This window comes from Carcharhinus amblyrhynchos, chromosome 20 (genome assembly GCF_965287045.1).
Source record: "Carcharhinus amblyrhynchos chromosome 20, sCarAmb.v2.hapA, whole genome shotgun sequence".
In the NCBI taxonomy this organism is placed as follows: Eukaryota; Metazoa; Chordata; class Chondrichthyes; order Carcharhiniformes; family Carcharhinidae; genus Carcharhinus; species Carcharhinus amblyrhynchos.
In genome coordinates, this window is record NC_137343.1 from 14193463 (window position 1) to 14221154 (window position 27692).

Sequence of the window (27692 nt, forward strand, 5' to 3'; positions counted from 1 at the left end):
GTACTTACCAGAACAAATCTCCAATTCTGTGCAATGCAGAGTGCCTTAGAGTGATTCATGCTTGAAAGTAGGGGGCTCGGCCTCATCCTGTCCGAGAGGCTGGCAGCATAGTGCTAAGCGTGCCACTGTGCATGGGCTGATATGTCAGTAGGGAGATCTGCATGTGTACTTGGCAGCCCCTCCCCCACTCCCCCCCCCCCCCCCCACTAGCCTCCCGATCGCAAACCTCCTGTTTATCCCTGAACCCCCACCCTGATTGCTGGCGTACCGACATCTCCCTGATCATCAGTCTTCCTGACCTCCCAGCTCTGATCTAACCTCTAGTGGCCAACCCTGAGCCGAGCCAGCCCCCACCAACTGCACGCTGATGACCAGCTCCGCTCACCCTCTCATTCCCTCCCCCACTGATCCCACTTGCAGAGTGGCTACGGATCTCCCCTCTCCACAATCAATCACCCCCCAATAGGTCCCACCCTAGTATGCCCCACCCCCTTAACACTGCCCAGTGCCAGATGGGCACTGTTTCTCATTAGTGGCAAAAGTTGTAAACCCTGCTGGTGGAAACCTCTCCCAGCTGGGGGCATGGCAGGGGGTGATTTCCAGTGCTGAGTTTATTGCCAAGGCCTTGGAGACTTACAGTCGACCAGACACCAATCACGAATGTTGCTAAAGACCCTCCCGCTGTGGTCTCCTGGCCCACTATGCTGCTCGAGTCGCGTAATGGGCTGGCAGAATCCCGGTCATTAAGTCAGATTGTCTGACTTCACCTGGGGCTGGGATTCTCCAGTTCTGCTGCAGTGAATGGAGATCTGGCTGAGCTCCAAATTCTCTGTTCTTGCTAGCAGCAGCAGCAGGGTGTGAAAGACCAGAGAACTATCTACAAAATAGCTTAAATCCTTATTGTGGATTACATAAATTGGTTGTTGCATTTGCTTAGATAGTCAAAAACACCTCATCTCAAATTAATTAATATCATGCAAAGTACTTCAGAGATTGCGAAGTGATGTTCACCATGAATAATGCAAAAAAAATGATATTTTAGTTATTGAGTTTGAAACTACTGATGTTTATTAATCATTAGTTAATGATTAATTTAAAGGGACAAGATCCATCAGTACCCCTTAATCAACCCTAACTTTCTAACCCATCAAACTCATTTAAAACTGGCAAACCCACCTGCTAAGAACAAAATTTATGTTTGGAGTAAAGATTAAACACTGAAGGCTTTAATTTGAGAGGCCGATATTCTAGTACAATTGCTACTGAGTTATTTTCTCCGCAGCTTTGATGAGCTATGAGAAAATAGGTAGGCCTTATGAGAAAAACCTGCAAATGTTAAAAATAAATGAAGGGAAATTTCAAATAGATTATTTAAAGCAGAATTTTTGGAACAGGAAGCAAGATTGTTAGAATATTGCGATATTGACTTCCGCTTCACAGCTGAATCCTCACCTGCATCAGTCTCTCTTCGATCTACTTCATCATATACATCCATAGCTAGCTCCTCAAACAAGTGATTACTTAGCTAGAAATAGAAGCAGATAGAGAATTTTAACCCACTTCAGGACTGAGGTGCAACTACTTAAGCCATTCACTGTGCTTTGAGAATGTTTAAGATGGTATTTACATACATTCAACATTAAACTAGAGAGGCTATTTGAAAAAACATGTAAAAGAATTATGAACCAAATGAAATTTAATGCATGTCTTGCATTAAGAGGTCACTTGGACTTTAACTCAAGCCCATTTTTCTCCTTAAGAAATAAAAAAGAAACCTGTAAGATTAAGATCCTCCTGTTGTGTTCCCAAAAATATCTCCACATCTTTCCCTCCCTTTTGCTTGTTTCTTGAGTACAAAGTAAATGAAGGAAGGTGTGTTTGCGACTTCTAGCCTGAAGAGCAATACCAATGGTAGCCTTGCTGCCTTTGTTGCCAGATATACTAGATGGTCAAATAGCAAAAATGGTTAAGGGTGACTGTGCTTAGATGGTTATGAATTGGATCACCCTTGATCAGGGCTCAAATTTAGTGCTGTGGAGATACAGAGTCCTCAGAGTCCAGCTGCAACAGTGTATTTTGATACAACACAAGGTGAAGGAAGCTCAAGAATTTTGTTTTAAATCTCAAACCTTGCATTTAAAGTTAGTTAACCTCTTTGTCTTGGCCATGCATATTGAGGGATGATGTGTAATAATGGCTAATTAGTGGAAAATTAATTTCACTTGTACCTTTTTTTGGAAGGGGAGACAGAGCCCCTCCCAACTGTTGAAATGGTAAACTAACAGATGTGATAATTGTGAAACTATCCCTGCAGACTTGAATACAATTGGCTGATTGCCTGGGGAACATTCTAAATTACTCTTTGAGATTAAACTCATCACCCTACATTGGGAAGGTGCTGAAAGGTGACTTGAACAATTCCTACCAACCAGTGAAGCCAAACACTTGAACCATAAATATAAGCCAGTTTTTACAGTTTAGCAAGAGTTAGATAGTTTTGTGAAAAAACGAGGGAAAGGTGAATGGTGAAGTTATTTTTAAATACACTAATATACATTCCTAACTTGTTTGAAATTGGTCCGGAAGTTGAAATCCCTGATTTTCATGTATTCACGTTATAGACAAGGTGAAAGAACAATTATACGATGTTCTAATGATGTTTATGATAATTATATTAGGATAATAATAATCATGATCATTGTGGCATCAGCAGCAGGCAAACTAATCAGGCTGGATGGGAAATTAAGCAATAAAATTGCATGTATTACTAAGTTTGCAGTTAGAAGATACTTATATAATTCTTACTGTGCAATTTATAAAGTGTAACAGATTTTGACTCTGGATTCACATGAAACAATAATTCTTTATTTTGTGGTTAATGTCCTGTTAAATTTTCCTTTCTCTACCGCCCCCCCCCCCCAACACTTTATTATACAAGTTGCTTCTCTCCTCCCATGTTTGAATTGGAGCAAATAAACTAGCCCTCTGAGTTTACCTCATCTTGAGTTTGCTGTCGGGTCATTAACGGAAATTAGATCACACCCAAACTGAGGCATTGAGAAATACATCACTGTTTATAAAGGGGGAAATCAAAATTTCTTTCATTTTATGGACAGGCGGTGACAGGAGAAATCAGGGCCGTTTAAATTAAACCCCATCCTGTTCGTACCAAAAGTAATGAAACAGTATACAAAGCTTCGCTAGGATCTACTTGTGCTTTTTGGGAACTTGATCTGCAGAATATTGAGTGCAAAATGAATGGGGATGCTTAATTCTTGATGAATAATGAGCAGAGGAAACCAAGATAATCAAAACATACATGTAATAAACATTTCACTATAACCTTTTTAAGTTTAGAATTCAAATTTAGGATCTTTGAATGACAGAATTATATACTGTCACAGGACAATTCGGCTGCAAACATCCAAGAAGAAAACTTACCGACTGCAATTTTTTCTTTGCTGCTTTTGCCAGTTCTGACAAATCTAAACTGCTAAAGGGAGAAGAGCACAGTAACTAATGAAGTAACACAAACACTAAGCAGTATTTTATTTTCAACAGCTTTGTGATATTGATTTCAAAACTAGTATAACCAGCAAGTTTTGGCAAATTTTTGGTTAAGTCAGGAAGCCATTTAAATGCACTGGGTTGCACAAGACAAATCAGGTAACACCAGATGTTTAAGTATACAAGTTCATAACATGGTCCTGTACTGCGTCACAAAGGCTAGAAACATCCCAGATTAGATTAGTCCTCTAGCCCAATTCAGCTGGAGCAACTGTGCAGTGCTCCATTCTTTGAATTATACTCTCTATGTTTCGGGTATATTTTTGAAAGGTTAGAAAGGTGGTTCTGTGGCATAGATCCATTTAAATTCAACAATACCACAAAGATGCAAAATGTGTTCCTTTATTGATCAGTTAAGAAACCCGACATTGGCACAATACTTAATGGTTTTCAATGCTGAGATTTGTTGCCTTGATGGATATGAAGACCCATGATCTCATGAAGTCACACAAAGCAAAACGAGACAGAATTATGTATGACACAGGCTGCTGGAAGGAGTACTTGTAACTTTACAAGTTCAAAGGAATAAAGAACAAGCATCCAAACATGCATGACAGTGATTTTCAACTATCAGGCCTAAAAGTAGCTATTTTGTTATGCATTACTTACAGGTGCCTTTTATCCCAAGAGATGCATTCAAGAGAGAAGTGTATAGATATTTATTGATTAGGCTGAGATTGCAAACACTTAGATGGCTGAAGCATCAACAGCATGAAATCAAATTTACACATTGATCATCAATTAATTCTGAATAACTCCTGCAGATTTTATGCATCCTTTTCAACAAACAAAATGTAATTTGGGCTCATCAATCAGCTGGTAATTACAACATGCAGCAGGAATTGAGTAATAGCAACTAAGGAATAATGGTGAATAATGACTAATGATCATAATCCTGCGTAAAAACACTGGATCTCAATGAGGGTTGTACGTTGCAATTAGCATCAAAGCCTGACAAACAAGAGTAGGCCAAAAACAGTGAGGCCCCTGCTATCAAAGTAAGTACTGGACAGTGGGCAAAAACAAGCTCAGTATTGTCTGTGGTGCTTTCAGCAGCCAAACATATGGAGATGCCAGCATTGGACTGGGGTGGACACAGTGAGAAGTCTCACAACACCAGGTTAAAGTCTAACAGGCTTATTTGGAATAACGAGCTTCCGGAATGCTGCTCCTTCATCAGGTGACTCACTTCTTGTCAGCTTGTGGTGGGATGATTTCACAAATTGTTACAAATGGTGCCACTTAAATGGGAGAGTTTATCCACCCAAAACAGGAACATAGTTTTTTCATCCAGAGGGCGGTGGGAATCTGGAACTCTGCCGAAAGGGTGATGGGGGCAGGAACCCTTGCAACATTCAAGAAGCATTTAGAGAGCACTTGAAGTGCCATAGCATACAGGGCTACGGACCAAGTGTCAGAAAATGGGATTAGAATAGATAGGTGTTTGATGTCCAAAACAGACACAACAGGCCAAAGAGCCTCTTTCTATAAAACTAACTCTAAAACTTCAGAATGTGGCCAAAAAAAAAGGAATAGGGGTCCACATTTATAGATACTTTGTCAGGGAGGCTTCTCTATTGAGCCAACTTCTTTTGGTGTCTTTTCTGTAAAATTTCAATGTACATAAACCTCAAAACTAATACGACAGGCACCCTGGAGTATCTCAGCTGCCTTTACTCAACGTAGTATAGATTTTCATTTTAATGGAAGTATGGTACTAACCCAGACAATCCTGGATGCCTCAATTTGCATACCTGGGCTGGCATTGAGTTAGCTAATCTCAGTGAGTACAGCAATTAGCCTTAGCATCTCAAAGCTGAGGAGCAATCCATAGGTTTATTATTTCTTGATTACTATCTTGTAATTTCTCCATTGGAAAATGCATCTGCACAGGTGTTGGGAGAGAGGTTTTGCTCTGGCATACCCTAAATCAAAGCTCATATAAAAAGAATAACTACATTGGGAAGGTAGCGGACAGCTGCCGATGAATGTTAATAATTTGAGGATCAAGTAGCAAAATATTGGTAAATGTCATGCTTTAGATAGTCAGTTAATGAAGGAAGAAACTAAGGCCAGCCTTTACTAGGGATTTTTTATTCACAGAGTGAAACATTACAGATATTTAGCTCCAACTCCACTCAGCTATTGTCACTAAGTGTCCGTTTACGATTTCTTTTAACAAAAATATTGCCCACTACAGGGATTGAACCTGCGACCTTGGCGTCATTAGCACCACATGCTACCTGAGGTAACCAGCTGCAGTAAGTATCTCTTAATGCCTGCTGCCTGTCAGTACTTTACAATTAATTGTAGCAATTGAAGTTAAGACCTATTAAAGAAATATTGTTAGCACAAGGCCGCCTGACATTTTTGTTCAGGTAGTGATCCTCATACATGCTCAGCTGAGGTCAGTAAAGATGCAATCAGTCCACTGATCTTAAAGTGCAAATCACTAACAAGCATAATATTAAGTAATACTAGCACCTGGGCTTAAAGATATAGCTACTGCAGTAATAGTGAGTGATTTATTTTATGCTTAAAAGATTATTTTTAACAGCTAATATGTGGTGGGGAAGTATTTCATCATAAATACTACATTCCTCTTTCCAGAAGCTGTGTCAGAGCACACAAAATATAAAAGATCACTCATGATCACTATCCAACTACACGCACAGGAAGTGAACATTTGTGGATATAAAGTAGGGACAAAACTCCTGAACAACTTCCTACCAATGTTTATATTTGCGTCCGACAAGTGGCAATTTATTCAGATACCAAGATGTGATTGACTTCAGCAAGGAATCAATGCTCTTGGGAAAGGAAGGAAGAAAATTGGAAGTAAAGAAAATAATGAAACATCTACAAGTATTGTATTTGGCTGTTTCTTCCTCAGCTTTTCACTTGAGATGTATGAACTCAATAATCCAACAGGTGGCAGCCAATGGTGAACAATTCAATTGAGAGGGAGAGAGAACAGGACTAATACTGCTTACAGGGGCAAGTACATCAAAATAAAAGCAATACTATTTGTTGGGAAACACCCTGAAGCAAAACTATATTGCATACTTTATGACAATGAAATAAAGCCACAAATATTTAAACTCCCAGTATATATAGTGCAAGTGTACTACAGCTAGTTTTAAAAAATACAAGCACTTATCCCTTCAAAGCATAATCTTTGTGCAAAATCCAAAGTTTTATGCATATCAGAAGTAAAACTCACACCTTCACCAGGTATTTACCCACACCGTTACCAGGTCAATTTTACACATACTACTTTGTTCATTTGAAGCATTGAAATTGAGTTCACATTCAATGAGAGCAATCTTCATTTGTTTAGATTTACCATGCTTCCCCCTCACCTGCAATTGTCTGTGGCCATTTAAACCTTCCATGGATCGATTTTAGTTTATATTCTTGGCCTATTATCGCCCACTTTTGCCTTGTATTATTCCCGTTGTCATTTTATCACTCCTACCCCTGATCTTATCACGGACTTTTCCTTCTTCTCTACCTGCACCCCATTCATATCTCCGGCTCTGCATTTGCTTAAAAACACTTTATCTCCAACATGCTCCAGTTCTGATGAAGGATTATCAAAATGAAAAGGTGTGTTTCTCTGGCCACAGATGCTATCTGGTCTGCTGCACTTTTTATTTCAAATTTTGAGCATTTGTGGTATTTTGATTCTGAATCAAATCCAAGGGTAGGGTTTCAACAAGCAATGTGGATGCAAGAGGTCAAAGAATATCTGGATCGGTGTGTACACAATTCAATCTCCATCTTGAAGGAAGGCATTTTGTCTCTAACTTTATATTGCTATTATAAATTCCAATCACCACATTTATGATGGAAACTGAGTTAATTTGTCAAAGAATGACTTTTGCCAAGTAGTGGTGCTGTGGCACCTCTACTGGGAAAGAAGGAAAAACAAAAGCAAAATACTACAGGCACTGGAAATCTCAAACAAAAAAATGTGCAAAACAAAGTTCGGCTGCATCAGTGGAGACAAAAAGAATCAATGTTTCAGACTGATAACCTTTCATCAAAAGTTAGGAAAGTAGGAAAATAATTTACAAGTACAAGATAGGAGAAAAGTGGGGAGAGATGAGCAATAGCGAAGGATTATGATTGAGCAAAACTCATTAACAGAAGAGCTAATACTGCAAGACAGAAGGGTAGGGTGGGACGGGGTGGGTGGGAGGGAAGAGAGGGGGTGGGAAGAGAGGAGGTGGGGACTAGTTAGAGCTAGTAAATAATCAAAAGGTGAGCCGGAAGAAATGCAAATGGCAATATTACTGTGTAATTATAGCCTGACAAGGTTAAGTATGGATGTAGAAATTTATTATTGGAAAACTTATGCATGTGCAGAGATGTCAGATATATAAAATGATATATTCTGATCTTACCACTTTATTGCTTGTTACAAGGCTTTATCCTATGCACAACCAGCTGCAACCCTCACACCAGTGGTTCCCAACCTTTTCAGTAACATGGCACACTTCGAGGAGACAAATAATTCCATGACACACCATCTTAGAAGCTAATGAAATCGTGAAATGTTCTTTTCCGCACAAAAGTGGTAATCTGGAAATCTCTTCACTTAAAAGGCTGGGGGTGGGGGTCGGGGTCAGGGTTTAAAACTATGAATACATTTTAGTTAGATAAGAGTATCAAGATCAACTGGAGGTGTTGTATTGCAGTGTTAGTGTCCCTACCTCTGGTCGAGAATCTCTGGGTTTAAGTCCCCATTCAGGTGTGTCAGGAACCTTATCAAAAGTTAAGCCTTTCTTAAGGCACCTGATGGCAGATGGAAAGATTAAGAGTGTTGTCCTGGTCAGCCATACTGCAGAAGGTTGGGCACCACTGTGCATTAGGAAATAAGTCTCAACTTATCGAAATGAAGCATTTTAATGCATATATATGAATTTTTCAGCATTTCTGCAGTCTCTGTACTGTTTGACATGAGGTTATTTTGTTTATCACTTTTCACTTAATATGAAGCCCAGACTGAAGCAGGTATCAAACAGTCCTATTCATCTTCAGCGGGCCCAATTTCAGACAACCTAGCATTCCCACAGCAGGCTACGGCACATTTGCAAAGTTCCTGTAGAACACCAGTTGAAAACCACGGCCTTAAGCTACAGCCACCATCAATTCTGGTGAGCTCACAAGTATTAAAGGTGCATTATGTTTTAGAGGCACCTAAACCGTGCTTGCTAACTGAGAACCATCAGCAGTGAATCTAGTTCACGCGCACACACCTAAAATATTTATTCATGGGATGCGCGCAAAAACTCACGAGGCCAACCCATCTATGATTGTCCTGGAAAAAACAGCCAAGCATCAATTTTAAATGTGCCATAATAAACTGAAATCGTTCTGCCTCACCTATCTGCCATCTGTGGAATTATGAAGTGCTGACCATTCTTGTGATCTGGAGTGGAACAAAATTGAGGTGTGGTACAGTTTAAACAAAAGCACAAGAACGCACAATAAATTTCAGCATAAAATACAGAATCATGTAAAGCAATAAACAAATAACCCATTCAGTTGCTGTCACTCCCACCACAGGTTTTACACCTAGTCTGGGTTGGGGGACATGTGCATTGGGCTTGAAACACATGGGCATCATGAACTGAAATTTCAAATGAGGAAGGCAAGTTATCCCACACAACAAAATATACGCACTTCAAAGGAACTTAAAATTGAATCTTGAGAAGTACATTATTGGACAGTGACTAGTTTTAAGGGGGTGCATGCAATCAATGTTGCACATTACACTATTTCAAGGATCACAATGCTTTGAAGATGAATGTCAATTAATCAACAGCAACAGGCAAGAGTACTACACGTAATAAATTCTGGCTGTAATTTTGTAGCAGTATAAAAACACAAAATCTATTGGACGTTCTACCAATCTTGCATTTTTTTCGATTAGGTGCACGTTCATTATCAGAACCAGAATTTGTAAAAACAAGGTAATGGGCACCCCTAGTTAGCAGACATCATTGAACATGGCATACAATGAGCACACAAAGAGAAACTTCAAAGTTACTACACTTGAAAGCACAAGTCAAGCCACTCCCAAAACCACAACTGGAATGGAAATTATGCATTTTTGTGCCAAGTTGGTTTAATAACAGTTATATACAACTTGCAGAGGACCCCTTAAGTTGTACATTTATCTAGCTTTATCTATGAAAGAGGGGAGTTGCAGATATCAAACCAGCAAGGACTTTCACCAGAACAATTGAAACAAAAGAATCCATCCTTGATATAGGAATGAAGATAACTCATTTGGAACCTCGAAGTTGAGGTTCTCCCACATGCTTCTAGATCAGCAGTACTTGCAAGAAAGGAGGAAGAGAAAACAGGGAACTACAGGTCAAGTTAGCCTGACATCAATCATCAGGGAAGTGTTGGAACTTATTAAGGAAGTCTAATGTGCTTAGACAAAGAATAGTATGATTTGAACGAATCAATATTGCTTTACAAAAGGGATATCCTGTTGACAAATTTGTTAGAATATTTTGAGGAAGTAACTGGTAGGCTGGATAAAAGGGAACCTTTGCAGGTGTTATATTTAGATTTCCGAAAGAGATTTGATATGGTGCCACAACAAAAGATTAATACACAAAAAAAAAGGTGCATGGCATTTGGGATGTTATTTTAGAATGGACAGATGATTGGTTAACAGAAAGGAAGCTGAAAGTAGGGATAAATGGGGCATTTTAAAGTTGGCAGATCTACAGGCACTTGTGTGTCTACATCTCTTTTGTGCTCAACTCAGAGGTGTTGACCAAGCAGGAATTAAGTATTGTTCCCCATTTCCTCTAGTCAAAGCTAACAAAGGAATGGTATTACAAAACAGGTCTATCATAGCAGTATACAAAAGTACAAGGCCTGCAACTGCAGTATCCTCTCTCTTCTGTCTTGAAACATACTATTCTTCAGTTCTTTCTCTTACCCACCCAACCTCAGTCTTCCTCCTGTATGGTATTGATTCAGTGTTACTGCCCTGCAAAGATCTTTCTATACTGAGTATTACAATAGAAATGAGACATATTGTTTAATATAAGAATTGATCCTTTACTTCACTCCTTTCTTCCTTTGGGGAAAATACTTGACCTCCATTTGACAGCTGTCCACAGTATGTGATTGAAACAGGAGTTCAGCAAGTGGAATCACAGGTGGAGATTTGCACCTTACATTCCCTGTGCATCAAGCTACATTCCTGAGGGAAGCCTTGAGCAAAATATCGGTCAGAAACACACATTTCAATAAAACATTAGCAAGTAACACTGCCACCTAGATTCTCCAGTGTTCTTATTTCACACCCACCTGGTTTCCTTCCACAGAGAAAGAAGGCTAGTCTATCAGTGAGTTCATACTGGATCTCTACTAAACGGTCTGCAAGCTCATGATGCCCTGCTTGCCTACAAAACAAAGAGAATATTTTTATGTTAAGATGAGTAATTCTCCTTTTATTGCAGTTTGGAGTTTTTGGATCTCCACACATTTACAAGACAAGGAGTGAAATAAAAAAGTGGAAGGTATATTATGCATATTTAGCAACCAACTAGTTGGATTATAACAACAAAAAGAGTGGCATTTATACACCCTGTTTATAGCTCCCAAGCTTGTATATCATGCATTGTATGAACAGAACCCACATTATTCAATGATTTAATAGCAGTGACCAAAATTGAGGAGTCTTTAGAGTAAATAGGGAGAATCTGTTTCCACTATGAGAAGGATCAGTAACCAGACTTTGGCTTAAATTAATTGGCAAAATTAACAAGGGGGAAGAGGAGACATTTTAAAACAGCAAGTTGTCTCCCCTTTATTTAAGGTGGTCAAAGAAACCCTCCCTTTAACTAGTCACAAAATACCAAAGCACTTTACAAATTCACAAGACTGGAGAAATTTACTACATCAAGGTTGAAAAACTGGAAAGAATACAACATAATGTGGCACATTTTGATTGCTTTGGTTGATTACTAAAGAACAGCTGATAGTCTTACAACACTTCAAACTTCTGATGACATGAACTGTTTGCTTGTCATACACAGTGAAAAAAGCTCCTGGTAATAACATCCAGGTACCCTGAAAGCTCTCTATCTTGCTACCTCTCATCTAAAAACTCCTCAAAACCTACTCTTTGGTCACCTTACCTGAAGCTTCTACCACTGCTCAGCATATAGTGTCATAAGAACATAAGAACATAAGAAATAGGAGCAGGAGTAGGCCATCTAGCCCTTCGAGCCTGCCCCGCCATTCAATAAGATCATGGCTGATCTGTCGTGGCTCAGTTCCACTTTCCCGCCCTCTCCCCATAACCCTCAATCCCTTCTCTTATCAAAAACCCATCAACCCGCTTCTTAAAAATATTTAGCGAGGCAGCCTCCACCACTTCAACGGGCAGAGAATTCCAGAGATTCACCACCCTTTGAGTGAAGAAGTTCCTCCTCAACTCCGTTCTAAACCGCCTCCCCTTTATCTTGAGGCTGTGCCCCCTAGTCCTACTGTCTTTTTTGAGCGGGAAGAGTCTCTCCACCTCTATCCTATCCATCCCATTCATCATCTTATACGTCTCAATGAGATCTCCCCTCATTCTTCTAAACTCTAACTCCATTTAGGCATAACACTTCAGGAAGGATGTGAAGGCATTAGAGGTTATGCATAATTTCCACAAAAGATGAAGGGCTTCAGTTACAGAATCACAATTGTTACAGCGCAGAGAACCGCCATTTAGTCCATTGTGTCTCCGCTGTCGCTCAGAACAAACTCAATCCCTTTTTTGTGGTCATAGTCAAAACATGAAGGAAAATATGCATAAAGCTTTTTTTTGTGCTTTCCAAAATTGACAATTGCTAGGTTGACAAGATGGCTCCAGCTGGTCATATGCTGACTTCTAACAGTTTCAAAGTTAACAAAGGTCAATATCTCAAATGCCTGCAATCTAACACTCCTTGCATTGCACAACATTCCAGCCACGCAGACAGCTGGTCTGCTCCAGCAACTTTGAACAAAGACAGCCCTTTGCATATTCTAACCTACAACAATGGTACTAATGACTTAGTAAGAAGTCTCACAACACCAGGTTAAAGTCCAACGGGTTTATTTGGTAGCACAAGCCACTAGCTTTCGGAGGGCTGCTCCTTCATCAGATGAGTAGGTGTTCTATTCACAGGGCATATAAAGACACAAAGTCAATTTACAAAGTAATGGCTGGAATGTGAGTCTTCACAGGTAATCAAGACTTAAAGGTACAGACAATGTGAATGGAGAGAGGGTTAAGCACAGGTTAAAGAGATGTGTATTGTCTCCAGCCAGGACAGTTAGTGAGATTTTGCAAGCCCAGGCAGGTCATGGGAGTTACAGGTAGTGTGACATGAACGCAAGATCCTAGTTGAGACCGTCCTCATGGTCTCAAAATCTGATTTGATCTTTGGGTAAGCCTTCTCCAGGGCAGCCTACACGACACATGACAACACAAAGTTGCTGAGCAGAGACTGACAGCAGGTTCCGCACACGAGCACAGCCTCAACTGGGATCTTGGGTTCAAGTCACACTAAGTGTAACCCCCACAACTTGCCTGGGCTTGCAAAATCTCACTAACTGTCCTGTCTGGAGACAATACACATCTTTTTAACCTGTGCTTAACCCTCTTTCCAGTCACATTGTCTGTACCTTTAAGACTTGATTACCTGTAAAGGCTCACATTCCAACTATTATTTTGTAAATTGAGTTTGTATCCTTATATTTCTGTTTGAGAATAGAACTCCTACTCACCTGATGAACAAAGAACAAAGAACAACCCAGCACGGGAAACAGGCCCTTCGGCCCAACGAGCCTGCGCCGCCGCATCACCCTACACCTATTCTACCCTGCATGCCTACGAATGGAACCCTACTCAGTCAGATTCAGGGAAGAAATAGTGTCAATTTGGTAAAAACCGATTAGCCTAAGAGCACATCTTTGGGGTGTGGGAGGAAACCGGAGCGCCCGGAGGAAACCCACGCAACCACAGGGAGAATGCGCAAACTCCCACAGACACAGGCCCAAATCCATGTGTCTGCACAGCCAGCAGTGCTAGTCACTGAGCTGTTGCGGCGCCCGTCTACCGGTCCAGGATCAAGCACACACACCGACATGAAGTACTAGGCCACTCCTGGAACTTCCAAGAGCAGCCCACGCACGACCCGCCGTGTGCATGCCCCTCGTTTGACACGAGGTGGACCTCCACCTGTGGAATAAAGACAAAAATATTAATCTTACAGCCTGCCTTTCCGGTGTCTCCCGAGGTTTAACCCTATTTAATAGCCCCTACCATATCTCTCCATTCTCGTTTCACTCATGTGCCTATCTAACTGCATCTTAAACAAGTCCAACGTTCCTGCCTCCACCACCCTACTCGGTAGCGCGTTCCAGACCCCCACAACTCTCTGCGTAAAGAACCTTCTTCTCACCTCCAAATTATACCTCTCCCCCCTCACCCTTAAATGATGACCTCTCGTGTTCGTACCCAGTCTAGGGAGCAGTCTCTCACTATTAACTCTATCTATTCCCTTCAGTATCTTATATACTTCTATCATGTCCACTCTCAATCTCCGTCTTTCCAAGGAGAATAGTCCCAGTTTCTTCAACCTCTCCTCGTAACCCAGTCCCCCCATGCCAGGCAACATCCTGGTGAACCTCCTCTGCACCCTTTCCAGAGACTCCACGTCCTTCCGGTAGTAAGGTGACCAGAACTGGACGCAGTACTCCAAATGCGGTCTAACCAACGTTCTGTACAACTGAAGCATTAGACGGCAGCTTTTATACTCTATGCCCCTTCCTATAAAGGCTAACATCCCATAAGCCTTCCTAACAACCTTCTCCACTTGTGACGCAACCTTCATGGATTTGTGAACCTGCACTCCCAGGTCCCTCTGTATGTCTATACTCCTAATCGGCCTACCTTTTATCACATAGCTCCTCTCTGCATTATTCCGTCCAAAATGCATCACCTCGCATTTGTCAGGATCAAATTCCACCTGCCACCTATCTGCCCACTGCACCAACCTATCTATGTCCTGTTGTATCACCTGACAATCCAGTTCCGTACCCACCAACCCTGCCATCTTGGTGTCATCAGCAAACTTGCTGATCACACCACCTACGCCCTCTTCCAAGTCATTTATGTAGACTACAAAGAGGAGAGGTCCCCGTACTGAGCCCTGCAGCACACCACTGGTCACTGGCCTCCAGCCCGACAAGGTCCCCTCCACAACTACCCTCTGTCTCCTATTTCCCAGCCAGTTCTCAATCCACCTAGCTACCTGGCCTCGTATCCCATGCGCCTTAACCTTTTCTACCAGCCTACCATGAGGGACTTTGTCAAACGCCTTACTGAAATTCATATAGATGACATCAACGGCTCTCCCATCGTCAACCGTTTTTGTCACCTCCTCAAAGAATTCCACCAGATTCGTAAGGCAAGGCCTCCCTCTAACAAAGCCATGTTGCGTATCCCTAATCAGATCGCAAAGCTCCAAATGCTCATACATCCTACCCCTAAGTATTTTTTCCATTAACTTCCCTACCACCGACGTCAAACTCACCGGTCTATAATTCCCAGGGTTATCCCTACTACCTTTTTTGAACAGCGGGACCACATTTGCTACCCTCCAGTCTTCTGGGACCTCACCTGTGTCCGAAGAAGAGACAAAGATTTGTGCCAGAGGCCCAGCAATTTCATCTTTCGCCTCCCTAAGCAGCCTGGGATAAATACCATCAGGCCCTGGAGCTTTATCCGTCCTTACGCTACCTAAAAGCCCTAGCACTTCCTCTCTCGTAATAACTATATCCTGCAACTGAACCTCCGCTCCCTCCAAGAGACCGCACGATTCCGAACCCCTCTCCTTCGTGAATACCGACGCAAAGTATTCATTCAGGAGCTCCCCCATTCCCTCCGACTCAATACACAACTCTCCACTCTTGTCCCTAAGAGGACCAATTTTCCCTCTAACTACTCTCTTGCCTCTAATATAGGAATAAAATGCCTTTGCATTTTCCTTAATCCTACCAGCCAAAGCCATCTCATGCCCTCTCTTCGCCCTTCTAATTCCCCTTTTTAGCTCCCTCCTACTCTCTCTATATTCCTCCAGCGCACTCTCCGTACCCATTTGTTTTGACCTAACATACGCCTCCCTCTTCTTCCTGACCAAGTCTTCAATATCCCCCGTAATCCACGGCTCTCTAATCCTACCTTTCCCATCCTTTCGCTTAACCGGAACATACCTCCCCTGCAACCATTTCATTTTGTCCCTAAAAGCCTCCCACTTGCCAACCGTGGACTTGCCAGCTAACAGTCCCTCCCAATCAGTTTGCTGCAGCTCCCTCCTAATCCTGCCATAGCTCGCCTTTCCCCAGTTCAGCACACTCCCGTTCGGATGGCACTCGTCCCTTTCCATTTTTATCCTAAAGACGACGGACTTGTGGTCACTGTTCGCCTACCTCTACCTCAACCACCTGCCCCGGCTCGTTTCCCAACACTAAATCCAGTATAGCCCCTCCCCTAGTCGGGCTAGTTACATACTGTTCTAGCGACCCTTCCATAACACATTTCACAAACTCCTCTCCCTCCGTACCCCCAGCTCTAGGCCCCCTCCAATTCACTCCGGGAAAATTAAAATCACCCACTACAACCACTCTATTCTTCCTGCACCTGTCCAAAATGCCCCTGCAAATGCCTTCCTCCACTGACTTTGGGCTGTTGGGTGGCCTATAGTACACCCCTAGCAATGTGATCTCTCCCTTTTTATTCCTCAACTCCACCCACACTGACTCAATCCCTATCTCTTCCATATCGTCCTCCCTCTGCACTACTGTGATGTTTTCCTTGACTAACAGTGCCACCCCTCCACCTCTCTTCAACCCTCCTCTGTCACACCTAAAACACTTGTACCCAGGAACATTCAGCTGCCAGTCCTGCCCTTCCCGTAACCACGTCTCCGTTACAGCCACCACATCTAACTGCCTCACAAACATCAAGGCCCTAAGCTCATCCGTTTTCCCTGCCACACTCCTAGCATTGAAACAGACACAGTTCAACCCACAAGTGTCCCTCGGAACCACCTTCTCCCTTATAATTTTCCTTTCACCTGACTCTCTCCCAGCCACCTCCCCACCCCCCCTCCCTATTAGTTTAAATCATTCCTGAACACCCCAGCTAACCTCCCCGCTAAGACACGTCCCCCTCCCATTCAAATCCTCCCCACCCCTCCTGTACAATTGCCTTTCTCTCCTAAACACCTCCCAGTGATCCACAAAAGTAAACCCCTCTACCCTACACCAGTCCCTCAACCATGCATTCAACTGCATGATCTCGTCATTCTTAGCCCTGCTCGTACTGGGCAGCAACCCAGACAGTGCCACCCTGGAGGTCCTGCTCTTTAGTTTGGCCCCCAACTCCCTAAATTGCCTATGGACCTCGCCCCTACTCCTCCTTCCTATGTCCCCCTCCCCTACGTGTACTATGACCTCTGCCTGGGTCCCCTCCCCTTTCAAAATTCCCTCTACCCTTTCCATTATATCCTTTACCCCTGCTCCAGGGAGGCAGACCACCATCCTGGAGTCGCGCCCCTGCCCACAGAACCTCCTATCAATCCCTCGGACCCTCCCATCCCCTACCACTATCACCTTACCAGCCCCCTTCCGTCCCTCTAAGTCAGTCTCCCCTTCCTTCCTATTTTTCTGTGCCCCTGCTGATGAAGGAGCAGCGCTCCAAAAGCTAGTGCCTTGTACTACCAAATGAACCTGTTGGACTTTAACCTGGTATTGTAAGACTTCTTACTGTGTTTACCTCAGTCCAACGCCAGCATCACCACATCACGACTAATAACCTAAGCAGTAAATGCTCTAACACAATGGTTTTTACAAGGTGGCTTCATTCAGTCAAACAGAGAGCCAAGAGCTGCAACATACCACAGGTAGAATGGCTTTCTCTGTGCTACAACAATAGTACAAATCTATATTTTTCATTTCTATGACCTGGTGTATTTATGATGTGGAGATGCCAGCATTGGACTGGAGTAAGCACAGTAAGAAGTCTTACAACACCAGGTTAAAGTCCATTAACCTGGTCTTGTCAGACTTCTTATTGGTGCATTTACTACATAAGTGCATGTCATTGGTTACTTTTTATCTTCATAGGCTCTTCTTCTTCAGCTCATCAAAGAGTATGATTGTCCACCTAAGAAACTCTGTGTCACTGGTCATGGGTTTGGTGGGTCCTTGCAAGATTGATGAGCCCTATCCTAGAGCCTTATCTTCAACCCCACACTTTGTAGTTATTTCTGGGAGGCGAGTTCAGTCCTTGGACTCCAGATTGCTGGTATTCCTTTTTCAGGCTCTTTTTCCAGGCCTCTTCTTGCTGTTGGGTGTCTGAAGAACTGTATCCCTTTAATTGGGAGGTTCCTCCAATAGGTCTCTTTTGAATAAGGATATTCCAGGCGTCGGTGTCTTTGTTGCATTTCTGGAGGTAAGACTTTGGAGGGTGTCTTTGTTGTGTTTTACTTGTCTCCCTCTTGTTAGGAGCATCTTCCTCGAGCTGGGCAAATAAGATTTGCTTTGGCAGCCAGGACTCTGACAATCTGAGAACTGTCTTCACTTTGTTTTGGCCAGCCCAGTGGAGCTGGTTTCAGATGATCATGGCCTTGATGGTGGCGGTCTTGGCTCCTTTAAGGACACTGATGTGAATAAGCCTGTCCTCTCAGCTAATACAGAGAATCTATCTCAGAGCATTGATGGTACTTTTCCAGGGCCTTGAGTTGCCGCCTGTATGTAATCCAAATTTTTGAGCCATATAGAAGAGTCAGGAGGATGACTGCCTTGTACATGAGGATTTTGGTGTCAGCATGAACATTGCTGTCAAAGATTCTCATCCTAAGGGCTCACAGATTGGATACAATATTGGATCTCCACATCGATAACAGGCTTAGATGAGAAGTGGCTCCCCAAGCAGGGGAAATGCTCCACGTTTAGGAGGGCTTTTCCATTGATCTTCACAAGGGAAAGCTTGGATCTTGTGCTGGGGCAGGTTGGTAAAGGACTTGAGTCTTCTAGGATGATGCTGAGACCGATTTGTTGGTATGCTTCGTGAAGGTGTCAAGCATTACTTGAAGATTTTCTTCTGATAGAGTGGAGATGGCGATATCATCCGCATACTGAAGTTCCACGAGCAATGTCCGCTGGATTTCAACTGGCTGAGGTTCAAAAGTTTTCTGTCCATCCTGTAGATTATGTTGACTCCATTGGGAAGCTTGTTTTTAACAAGGCAAAGAATAGTGATGAAGTTGGAGAAAAAGGGTGGTGTTGATGACACATCCTTGCTTAACCTTGAAGGTTGTCTTATTTCTGTTGGTGAGACTTCCTGTTTTGGAAAAGTCACAGGATGTTGAAGAATTTCTCTGACCAGCTGGCCTTTAACAGAGTCCTCCATTGCACTTAAGAACATAAGAAATAAGAAATAGGAGCAGGAGTAGGCCATCTAGCCCTTCGAGCCTGCCCCGCCATTCAATAAGATCATGGCTGATCTGTTGTGGCTCAGTTCCACTTTCCCGCCCTCTCCCCATAACCCTTAATCCCCTCTCTTATCAAGAACCCATCAACCCGCTTCTTAAAAATATTTAGCGAGGCAGCCTCCACCACTTCAACGGGCAGAGAATTCCAGAGATTCACCACCCTTTGAGTGAAGAAGTTCCTCCTCAACTCCGTTCTAAACCGCCTCCCCTTTATCTTGAGGCTGTGCCCCCTAGTCCTACTGTCTTTTTTGAGCGGGAAGAGTCTCTCCACCTCTATCCTATCCATCCCATTCATCATCTTATACGTCTCAATGAGATCTCCCCTCATTCTTCTAAACTCTAGCGAGTACAAGCCTAGTTTCCTGGCCAACTGCGTAAAAAGCCTTAGTCAGATTGCTGAAGGCTATGTTGGGTGGTTGATGTTGCTCCTGGCATTTCTCTTGAAGTTGTCCAGCATTGAAAATCATGTCTGCTGTTCTATGGTTTGGTCGGAAGGCACAATGGATTTCCAGAAAGATTACCTCAGAGTGGGAGAAGGTGGCTAGCAAGGAGTTGGGCAATGATCTTCCCGGTGATGGAGAGTGGGGAGATTCGACTGTGGTTCCCACAATCCTCCATCTCCTTTCTTGAAGGTGGTGGTGATGATAGTATCACTGAGATCAGCACAAATGTCTTCTCTGTCAGATTTTCCAGGGGTCAGCAACTATGCTAATCTACCTTAGTTACACTTCAATTAAAATGTTACATCGCTTCTAAAATTGGACCACAGTTAAAGTTTGGCTATGCAGTAGTACCTTTCATAACAACTGTTAGGATGTTTATTCTGGTGTAAACCTGTTCCCCGTTGCACGATACCCTAGACTCACACGCTGGAATTGCAAAATAAAAATTGAAGCAAACATGGAAAAAAAAATTTTTCAAAGTTTAAAGGTGTCCCTTCTGCAGATCATGGACAATCTACATTTCACAAATAGTGTCCTAATCCTTGGATGCAAACTTCTGTTTATGTATTCTCTGGTTTTCAGCTGTTTCAATAATATGTGGAAAAGATTGCCACATTTTTCTAAATTTTATTTTACTCTGGATTTTTTTTTCAGTTTTGCGTCAAGAAGCACTCCAATGGATGAGCACTGCTTGCTACGCACCAGAGGGCAGTTTTGCCTAACATTTGGAAAACAGTGACTAATAGGCCTAATGATTCACAAGAGAACTCTCTTTACTTCATTTTGATTTACTCGTTTTAATCAAATCCCCTAATAGGATTTCCCTTGGATGATAGTAGAGTAACATGCTGAAGAACAAACAGAAGTAGGCGATTTCTGCTCAAATCTGCTCTGTCATTCAGTAAGGTCATTGCTGAACTAATACGTCAATTACATTTTCCTGCCTTGGATCCATTACACTTAACCCCCTCATCTAAGTCATTAATATAGACTATAAATACCTAAGGCCCAAGCACCAATTCAGAAGTTACATCCCGATATCCTCAAAAAGAACTGTTTATTTCCATATTGTTTTGCATCTGTTAACCAATTCTCAATCCAGGTTAATATATTACCTCAGTCTCAAATTCTAAACTTGTGTGACATCACATGCAGCACATGCCTTCCAAAAATCCAAAGATACTTTGTCTACTGATTCCCCTTTAGCTATCCTGCTACTTCCTGGCCTCTTGATCTCAGTTTTCTTTCTCCCTCCTTAGCTGAATTGTGGAGCTACATTTTCTAATTCTTCATTCTAAGGGAGACTGTAACTTAGACCACTGTCATTCTGCAGAACGGCAGTGATAACATAGATTTGGTCATTATTAAGCTTAAGTATCTTAAGTAGAAAACAATGATCATGATTATTTTGCTAATCAAGAATTTATTCTTTCATGGGTTTAAGGTCATTCAAAACATTTTTCTATTCGGACTTCAAGGGGACTCTCGATTTGGACCAGCCAGGCTAACCAGAAAACAATCAACCCAGAGAATTTTAAATCATAGTCTGTTAAATTCAAGAACAGCTGACAAAAAAAGCTACAAGACATTTATATTTGAACTCCTTTAGACGTTTGGCTTAGAATCATCTAAAATCTATGATTTTTGTATTAAAATAATAAACCGAATGCTGTTTTTTAACCTGTTTAATTTCTTAAAGGTCAAGAAGCCAACACTGTATTACATCAGTGACAAAACACTTCATTTATGTGCAGTCACATATTGTAAAGTGTTGTTGTTTTGACATTGCAGTAAATAAGCCATTGTTGCATAACATTTATATTTTTCTCAGCAGCAACAACATAAAGAGTCACTTCTATGGCCTTTTCAGTTATCTAACCTTGCACTGTCACATGGAGTTTTGCCATTAGCATCAGGGGCGCCAGGGTCAGCACCATATACTGCCAATAGCTCAGCCTGTAGAATTTGTCCTCCTTTGCTAGCCACATGAAGAGGAGTGTTCCCTTTTTCCTACAATATAAAATAAAGTAAAATCATGCATTGAAGCTACTGCAGTTTTACACTTAAGAAACCAGTTATTTGAAATAAAACGTACATCCTCATTGGAAAGACAAACTTTTACAATACATTTTTATTTTCCTTGGACTGTAGGTGACACTAGAAAAAGCTACATTTGTGGCACACATTATTGATACCAAGAGACGTAGGCTTTCTTCTAGTAATTGGCTTTAAAATTGGGTGGGTTGTTAGACTGCTTCAAAGAATATGAAGATGCAACCACACAATGTGGTACTTGAATTACATAGTTCAAAGCAGAGAGAGTGGGAAGCTATTTCCCTTCAGACATAGCAAAGCACTTGGGTTTTAAATGGCAATCTGGCAATTTGCAGCCATTTTCCTGCAAGTTCACAAATCATAACTATTAAATTTCACAATTTTAATCGTAGAATTTAAATTCAGAAACTCTGGCTTGTTATCAGGCCCTCAAAACAGATGACAGCTGACAAGAACACACTGGGTTATCTTTTTAAAAGAAACATATTCTCTGCCATTTCACTTCCCAAGCCAACAGGGAGACCAATGGCCTATTCCAAGGCTTCTAATAAATCCAGCTGCAGAGTGCATGGGAAAGGTCAGCAGCACTCATTACATCATGACCATTAAAAGCCAAGCACTGGAGAGAAAACACTAATTTGTCAAAATTTACTTGAAAAAATAGCTTAAGTTGTAGAAAAAGTATGAACAAAAAGGATTACTTTAAAACATGTTGCAGAGTCATTTGCTTAGATTACATTTCCCAGCAATTTGTTCACTGTTTGGTGCACAATCAATATACAAAGAAGCAGAGGCAAAATAAAGACTGCAGTGGTAACTCTGTATTAAAAACAAAAGACTTACAGGGTGGAAGAAATTAGCTTGCGCCCCTAATGATAGTAGTCGCAAGCAGGTCTCCAAGTTCCCAGTCCGCACACTTGAGTGCAATTGCTGAAATAACAAAAGATACCTGAACACAAGGCAACATATCTGTGAGCACACAAACCACTTAATCTATAAAACAGTCATACGTGAAAAAGAAACTTGGAAAGGAAAATGCATGATTTAGCCACAAACAGAAGCAATACAATGGAGAAATGCGGAGAAAGCAAGTCACAGAAACAAAAGAACAGAGTTCTAGAAACCAGGGAATGAAAACAGAGGTCCCAGGAATGTTGAAAACAGAGGAACAAAAGGAATTGGAATTTGAACAAGGTATTGTTTATTGGAATTCAAATAAAAGGCAGGAAAATGCTGAATTAAACAAGACCAGATTTAAAGCGGGAAAACAGACAGAGGTAAATCAAAACTTTGGTGACATTTTACTGCAACCCGTGAAGCAGTAGTGTTCTGTCAGCATGGCTGAGTACCTGAGAGATTGTGTGGTTGCTTGAATGCATGTCGCAATTGAAGGCAGAGAAATACTGAGAGATGTTAATCCTGGGACTGGATCCGCGCTATAAACAGCTGAGGGAAAGCACTGGTGGGAATATGATTTTAAGGCATGTCTTTTTAAGAGCGGAATTTGGGAACGCTCGCATAGAAGCCAAAGTCCAATGAGGCCAGTTGACTCTTAGTGTACTATTCATCTAGGGGGGATTTGAAGAGAAATCCAGAGAAGTTCGACTGGGTAGCATCTGCCATTTGATTTCAGAGTGGGGTGTGTCTGATCACAGTTGGCCTACTGGTTTACAAAAGTTGTATTTACTGAGAACGTTATAGCACAAGACATATTTTGTAACCTGTGTTGTCATTACATGCATAGATTTGTGAAGACAAGTAGAAGTGAAGGAGTATTGCATTATAGTCAAACTTTTCATTTTTAATAAACTTTTTTTCTGTCCCATGGCTCTGCTCGTCCTAAAGAAAATTATAAGTTATGGTCTTTTGAGTGGGGTTCCATTCTGAGACATTGCTGTCTATTAGGAACATCAACTGGGATTGTAACAGAATTAATCTCCTGATTAATTGAGATACATCACTGGTGCACATTTCCTTTCATGACAACTGTTATCATACTTCAACAGAAATGTGGGCGAAGCAGAAACACATTTTGGTACAAATTAAGGGGCTATTATTATTTGTTATACTGCATTTTATTTTTGAGAATTTGAACAGTACACAAGGAGCCTTGATACACTCAACAACTTGTTGCACAAAATTAAAGTTCAAATATTTACTTTTCACCCCTTCATCTCATTAGTTATTTATTGCAGCAAAATAAAAATGTTAAAACATATATCTAGTTCTTCCACTGGCTCAGATGATGAGCCAAACAGAACAAATGGCATAGCTTCAATTCCTTGTCTATAGTGAGTTGGCTTGTTTCAGCCAAGGCCACAATTAAGAAGGCTTCAACTATCACCAGTCCACTACACTACTGACAAGAAAAACGTTTTTAAAAAAAAAGTAAAAAAATTAACCAGTGGTTTTACTTGATAACTAACTTGTTAGAAAGTATACTTGTGCACATAGACATAAAATTAAGACAGGGAGATATTCTGGTGCAATTTCCTTAGCAATCAAAAATCTTCGTGGCATTCAGTATTTAAGTTCACTCCTGAAAGTGAATACTTGGTTGAGGTAGCAAGAGTGTGCAGCACTGGTGGGACAGTATCCTCACATGAAATAGTACGCTGAAGAGAAAAGTGGAGCAAATTAGAGGAGCATTTTTAAAAATCTGCTTGTGGTGAGACTGTGACCTACAGTACTAAAACTACAATAAGCAAAATACTGTAGATGCTGCAACCTGAAATAAAGAATAGCGGATGCTGGAAAAACTCAGCAGGTCTGCCAGCATCCATCAGTAAATGAGTCAACAGGTGTGAATTCTGTTTCTCTCCGAAAGCAAGTTTCCATGATTGTCACAACTGAACAAAGTGTGTGTTACATGGAGGCGAAATTATTTTATTCTCTCTGACTCACACACAGCCCCAACAAAATTTAAACTAGCTCGAACCTGGGGACCAAGCAATCCAATCTCAAATCTTATCCAATGGAACTGGTAATGGTGATTATGTTAGATTTTCCTCTTGTTCTGCTGAGAAGTATCAGTTTGGAGCACTGGCTATTGTTCAAGGAACATGTAGTTGCGAATTGAGTGTTCAGCATATTTACTTTTCCCAATCCCAGTTTGGAGTGGCAGCTGGGGATGGGGGGGGACAGTGTTATTGCGCCCTGGTAATAAGCAAGTTAACTCCAAAACTATGCTATTCACAAATGAGAAAACAACTAATTTGCATTTCCCATAAGGTAGACAAAAACAGGATCTCCAAAAATATAAAGATGATCTTTTTCTGATGCACTCTTAGCGGGTGGTGTTGCTGTAGATTATAAAATAGTTCACATCTCAGTAGGAACTCTAATCTCACGTAACATCTGCCTACTTGCTTGTCAGGGCAGGTATATGTGTTTAATATATTCCCAACAGCATCAGATGGTTAAACTTCAAAGCAACACAAACAACATATTTAAAATTGGTGCATAGAACCACAACAACAAAAAGTCCAATTTCCCACTCAGTCTTTATGTAGTAGCTCCTTCATCTCATCTTATAAAATACTTGTGTCAATCCCAATTATACATAATGGAGAAAATCTCAAGGTCAAAGCTTTTGTTCAAATTATCCTTAATCTTAGACTTTAAATAATTCCATATGAAATATCAAATTTACTGTCTCACCAAGACCCACATCACTGGATTATGATGTGGGTAGTTCATATCGTAAATCAATTCCATTGAATGGAACAAGGATTGGTGCTTTGGATAAATCTAGGAGCTGAACCACAACTAACCAGCTCCAGTAAAAAAAAACAATCAAGCAATACTGCTGCAAACTCATTAAGTAAAAGGGTTCCCTGGGATGTACCAAAGTGCTGGTTCCTCATTAGCATTTCAGGAGATTTTCCGTTTAAAATCAAAATGTTCAATCTCTACAAAGCAACTTTAGACTCAGCCAAGAGGGGATTTTGCGCTCCCATTTTTATGAATTATGACAGGCCCCCCATGACATGTTCCTGGCAAGCAGAACCTGCTGGAGGTGCACAGCTGAGTGCAGCTTCCAGGGAGAGGACTGTGCCCAGGCAGTTCCCTGGCACTGCTGGAAGAGGGACTGTTGCTTGAGTGGATGTTCCATGTATGTGAGGGGGTGATGGGTGGTTCTATTTTTATTTGTTTAAAATTGGACCACTTCGATCTTTTAACAACTTTAATTGCTGGTGCAGCAGGCTTAACCACAGCCTGCCCTGCCAGCGCGATGTTGACACTTTCTTTGACTCAGAACCTAAAATGAAGACACCCTTGGGCAGGCAACTTCCATCCTATTTTTCACTCCCAGTGTGCCACTCTGCGAAACATAATCATGAAATGCCACCTACAGATTCTGGAGGAGTTCAAGATTCCTTGAAAGAAAGGTGGAAAAGCTATGTTCTAATGTTTTCATTGAACCAACGTTTTCAGTTAAGGTGCTTACTTTGCTCAGGTCTTTGGCTGCAACACTGTCATCTTCCCGACACGGCAAGCGATGGACGAATGCCAACATCGAATATTTGGCTCTGATAAATTCGGCTTTATTAGGGCTGAATGATGAAAGAGATAACCAAGTTGTTTGGCAAGGCAAGCAGGTTTCAAAAACTCTACAATGCATATACATTTGGAACAAACAAAGTAATTTGAGGGAGGGTAGATAGCCTTATGAGAAATTGTGCTCATTACAATGAGGGATATCAGCATTGGAAATGAAATACAGGCAATTCAAGTCATAAATACTAGACGTTAAAGTTAGATGTTAAAATAATGCTATTGCTACCAATCCTTAATTGTCATGACTCTGTCCCCGTAATATGCCTCAGGTAGAACTTTTGAACAGTACATATGACTGTATCAATGTGATGTTTACCAGTTATCCCACACCAGCCATTATCTGGCAATAGAGTCAATATAACATTCACGAGGGTTTTGTTTTTAAAAAAACTTCCTTTCTCAGAATTACTGAGTCAATGGAGAGTGGATAGAGCCCTTAATCTATCTCCCTGCTTGCTCCAAAAACCAATTCAGATTGAATCCAATTCATGGTCCCCACAGAAGAGACATATCAAGCAGACAAAAACAGGCATTACACCTGATCTCATGCTTGTTCTTAGTCAAAATACCGACTGTGCTGAACTGGCGATAGCTTTGTTCTACGCCTACTGCCTTCCTGAAACTGGTCTGAGACAGTACAACACACTCTTGCTGATGAAAAGCATAATGGGTGGAGGCAACTTTCTAATACCTCACTCAAATTATTACATTTTGCACCTGCATCTGGTCAATAAATGTGGCCAATTGTGATGGGCAACATAGGTGACCCCACCTTCCCATCTATTTTTGGCTCAATGTAAACATAAGCTTGCCGTGCAAGATACCAAAAGATGAATGGGACCCAAAGTATCACACTTGTAAGAATCAAAACTTTCACATTTAAACAAATGGTTCGACTTCAGCTGGAGTGTTGTGTCCTTTACTGGGCATCACATTTTGTGAGGAACATGAAAGCTTTGGGGACAGGAAAAAGGAAATTTATTAGAATGTTTACAGGTATGAATGAGGGATTGCACTACATGGTGAGAATGGAGGAGCAGGGGCTGTTTAATTGGAGCAGGGAGGACAGAGAGGAGAGTTGATGGGGCAGTTTAAAATCATGAAGAGTTTAGGGAGAGTAAGAGAAGAAACTGTTTCCTGTGGCTAACTGGATGCTTACTAGAAGGCAAAGATTTAATATGTTAGCAAAAGAACCAGAATTAACAAGGAGGAAAACATTTTTATGTAATGAATGTTTAACATCTGGAAAGCTTTGCTTGATTGAGAGTCAAAGATAGATTCAATAATAGCTTTTGAAGTGAAATTGGATAAATACTTAGAGACAAAACTGCATGGACATGGGAAAGAGGTGAGACACAAATTGGACTACTCTCTGAAATAGTCAAAGGACCTCCTACTATGTGGTACTATTTTATGATTCTATGGAACACATTTTACTGTCTTCACACAAGGACGTTGGGACATTTAATAATATGTCAACTTGCTATATAAATGT

At 41.4% G+C, this 27692-nt stretch overlaps 1 protein-coding gene across 11 annotated transcripts in view; it reads right to left on the reverse strand.

The window, feature by feature from the left end:
• Positions 1–27692, reverse strand: part of git2a (G protein-coupled receptor kinase interacting ArfGAP 2a) — an 85753-nt gene that overhangs the window by 41612 nt on the left and 16449 nt on the right. For 9 of the 11 annotated variants that reach the window (XM_080208119.1, XM_080208118.1, XM_080208116.1 and 6 more), the window contains exons 4-10: positions 26088–26193; positions 22481–22567; positions 21462–21592; positions 10912–11006; positions 8959–9004; positions 3442–3493; positions 1453–1525 (exon numbers count right to left, since the gene is read on the reverse strand). In XM_080208119.1, the coding sequence (XP_080064245.1) occupies positions 1453–1525; positions 3442–3493; positions 8959–9004; positions 10912–11006; positions 21462–21592; positions 22481–22567; positions 26088–26193 (590 nt within the window). The remainder of the gene's footprint in view (positions 1–1452; positions 1526–3441; positions 3494–8958; positions 9005–10911; positions 11007–21461; positions 21593–22480; positions 22568–26087; positions 26194–27692) is intronic. The other 2 variants (XM_080208121.1, XM_080208113.1) reach the window with 1 other exon arrangement.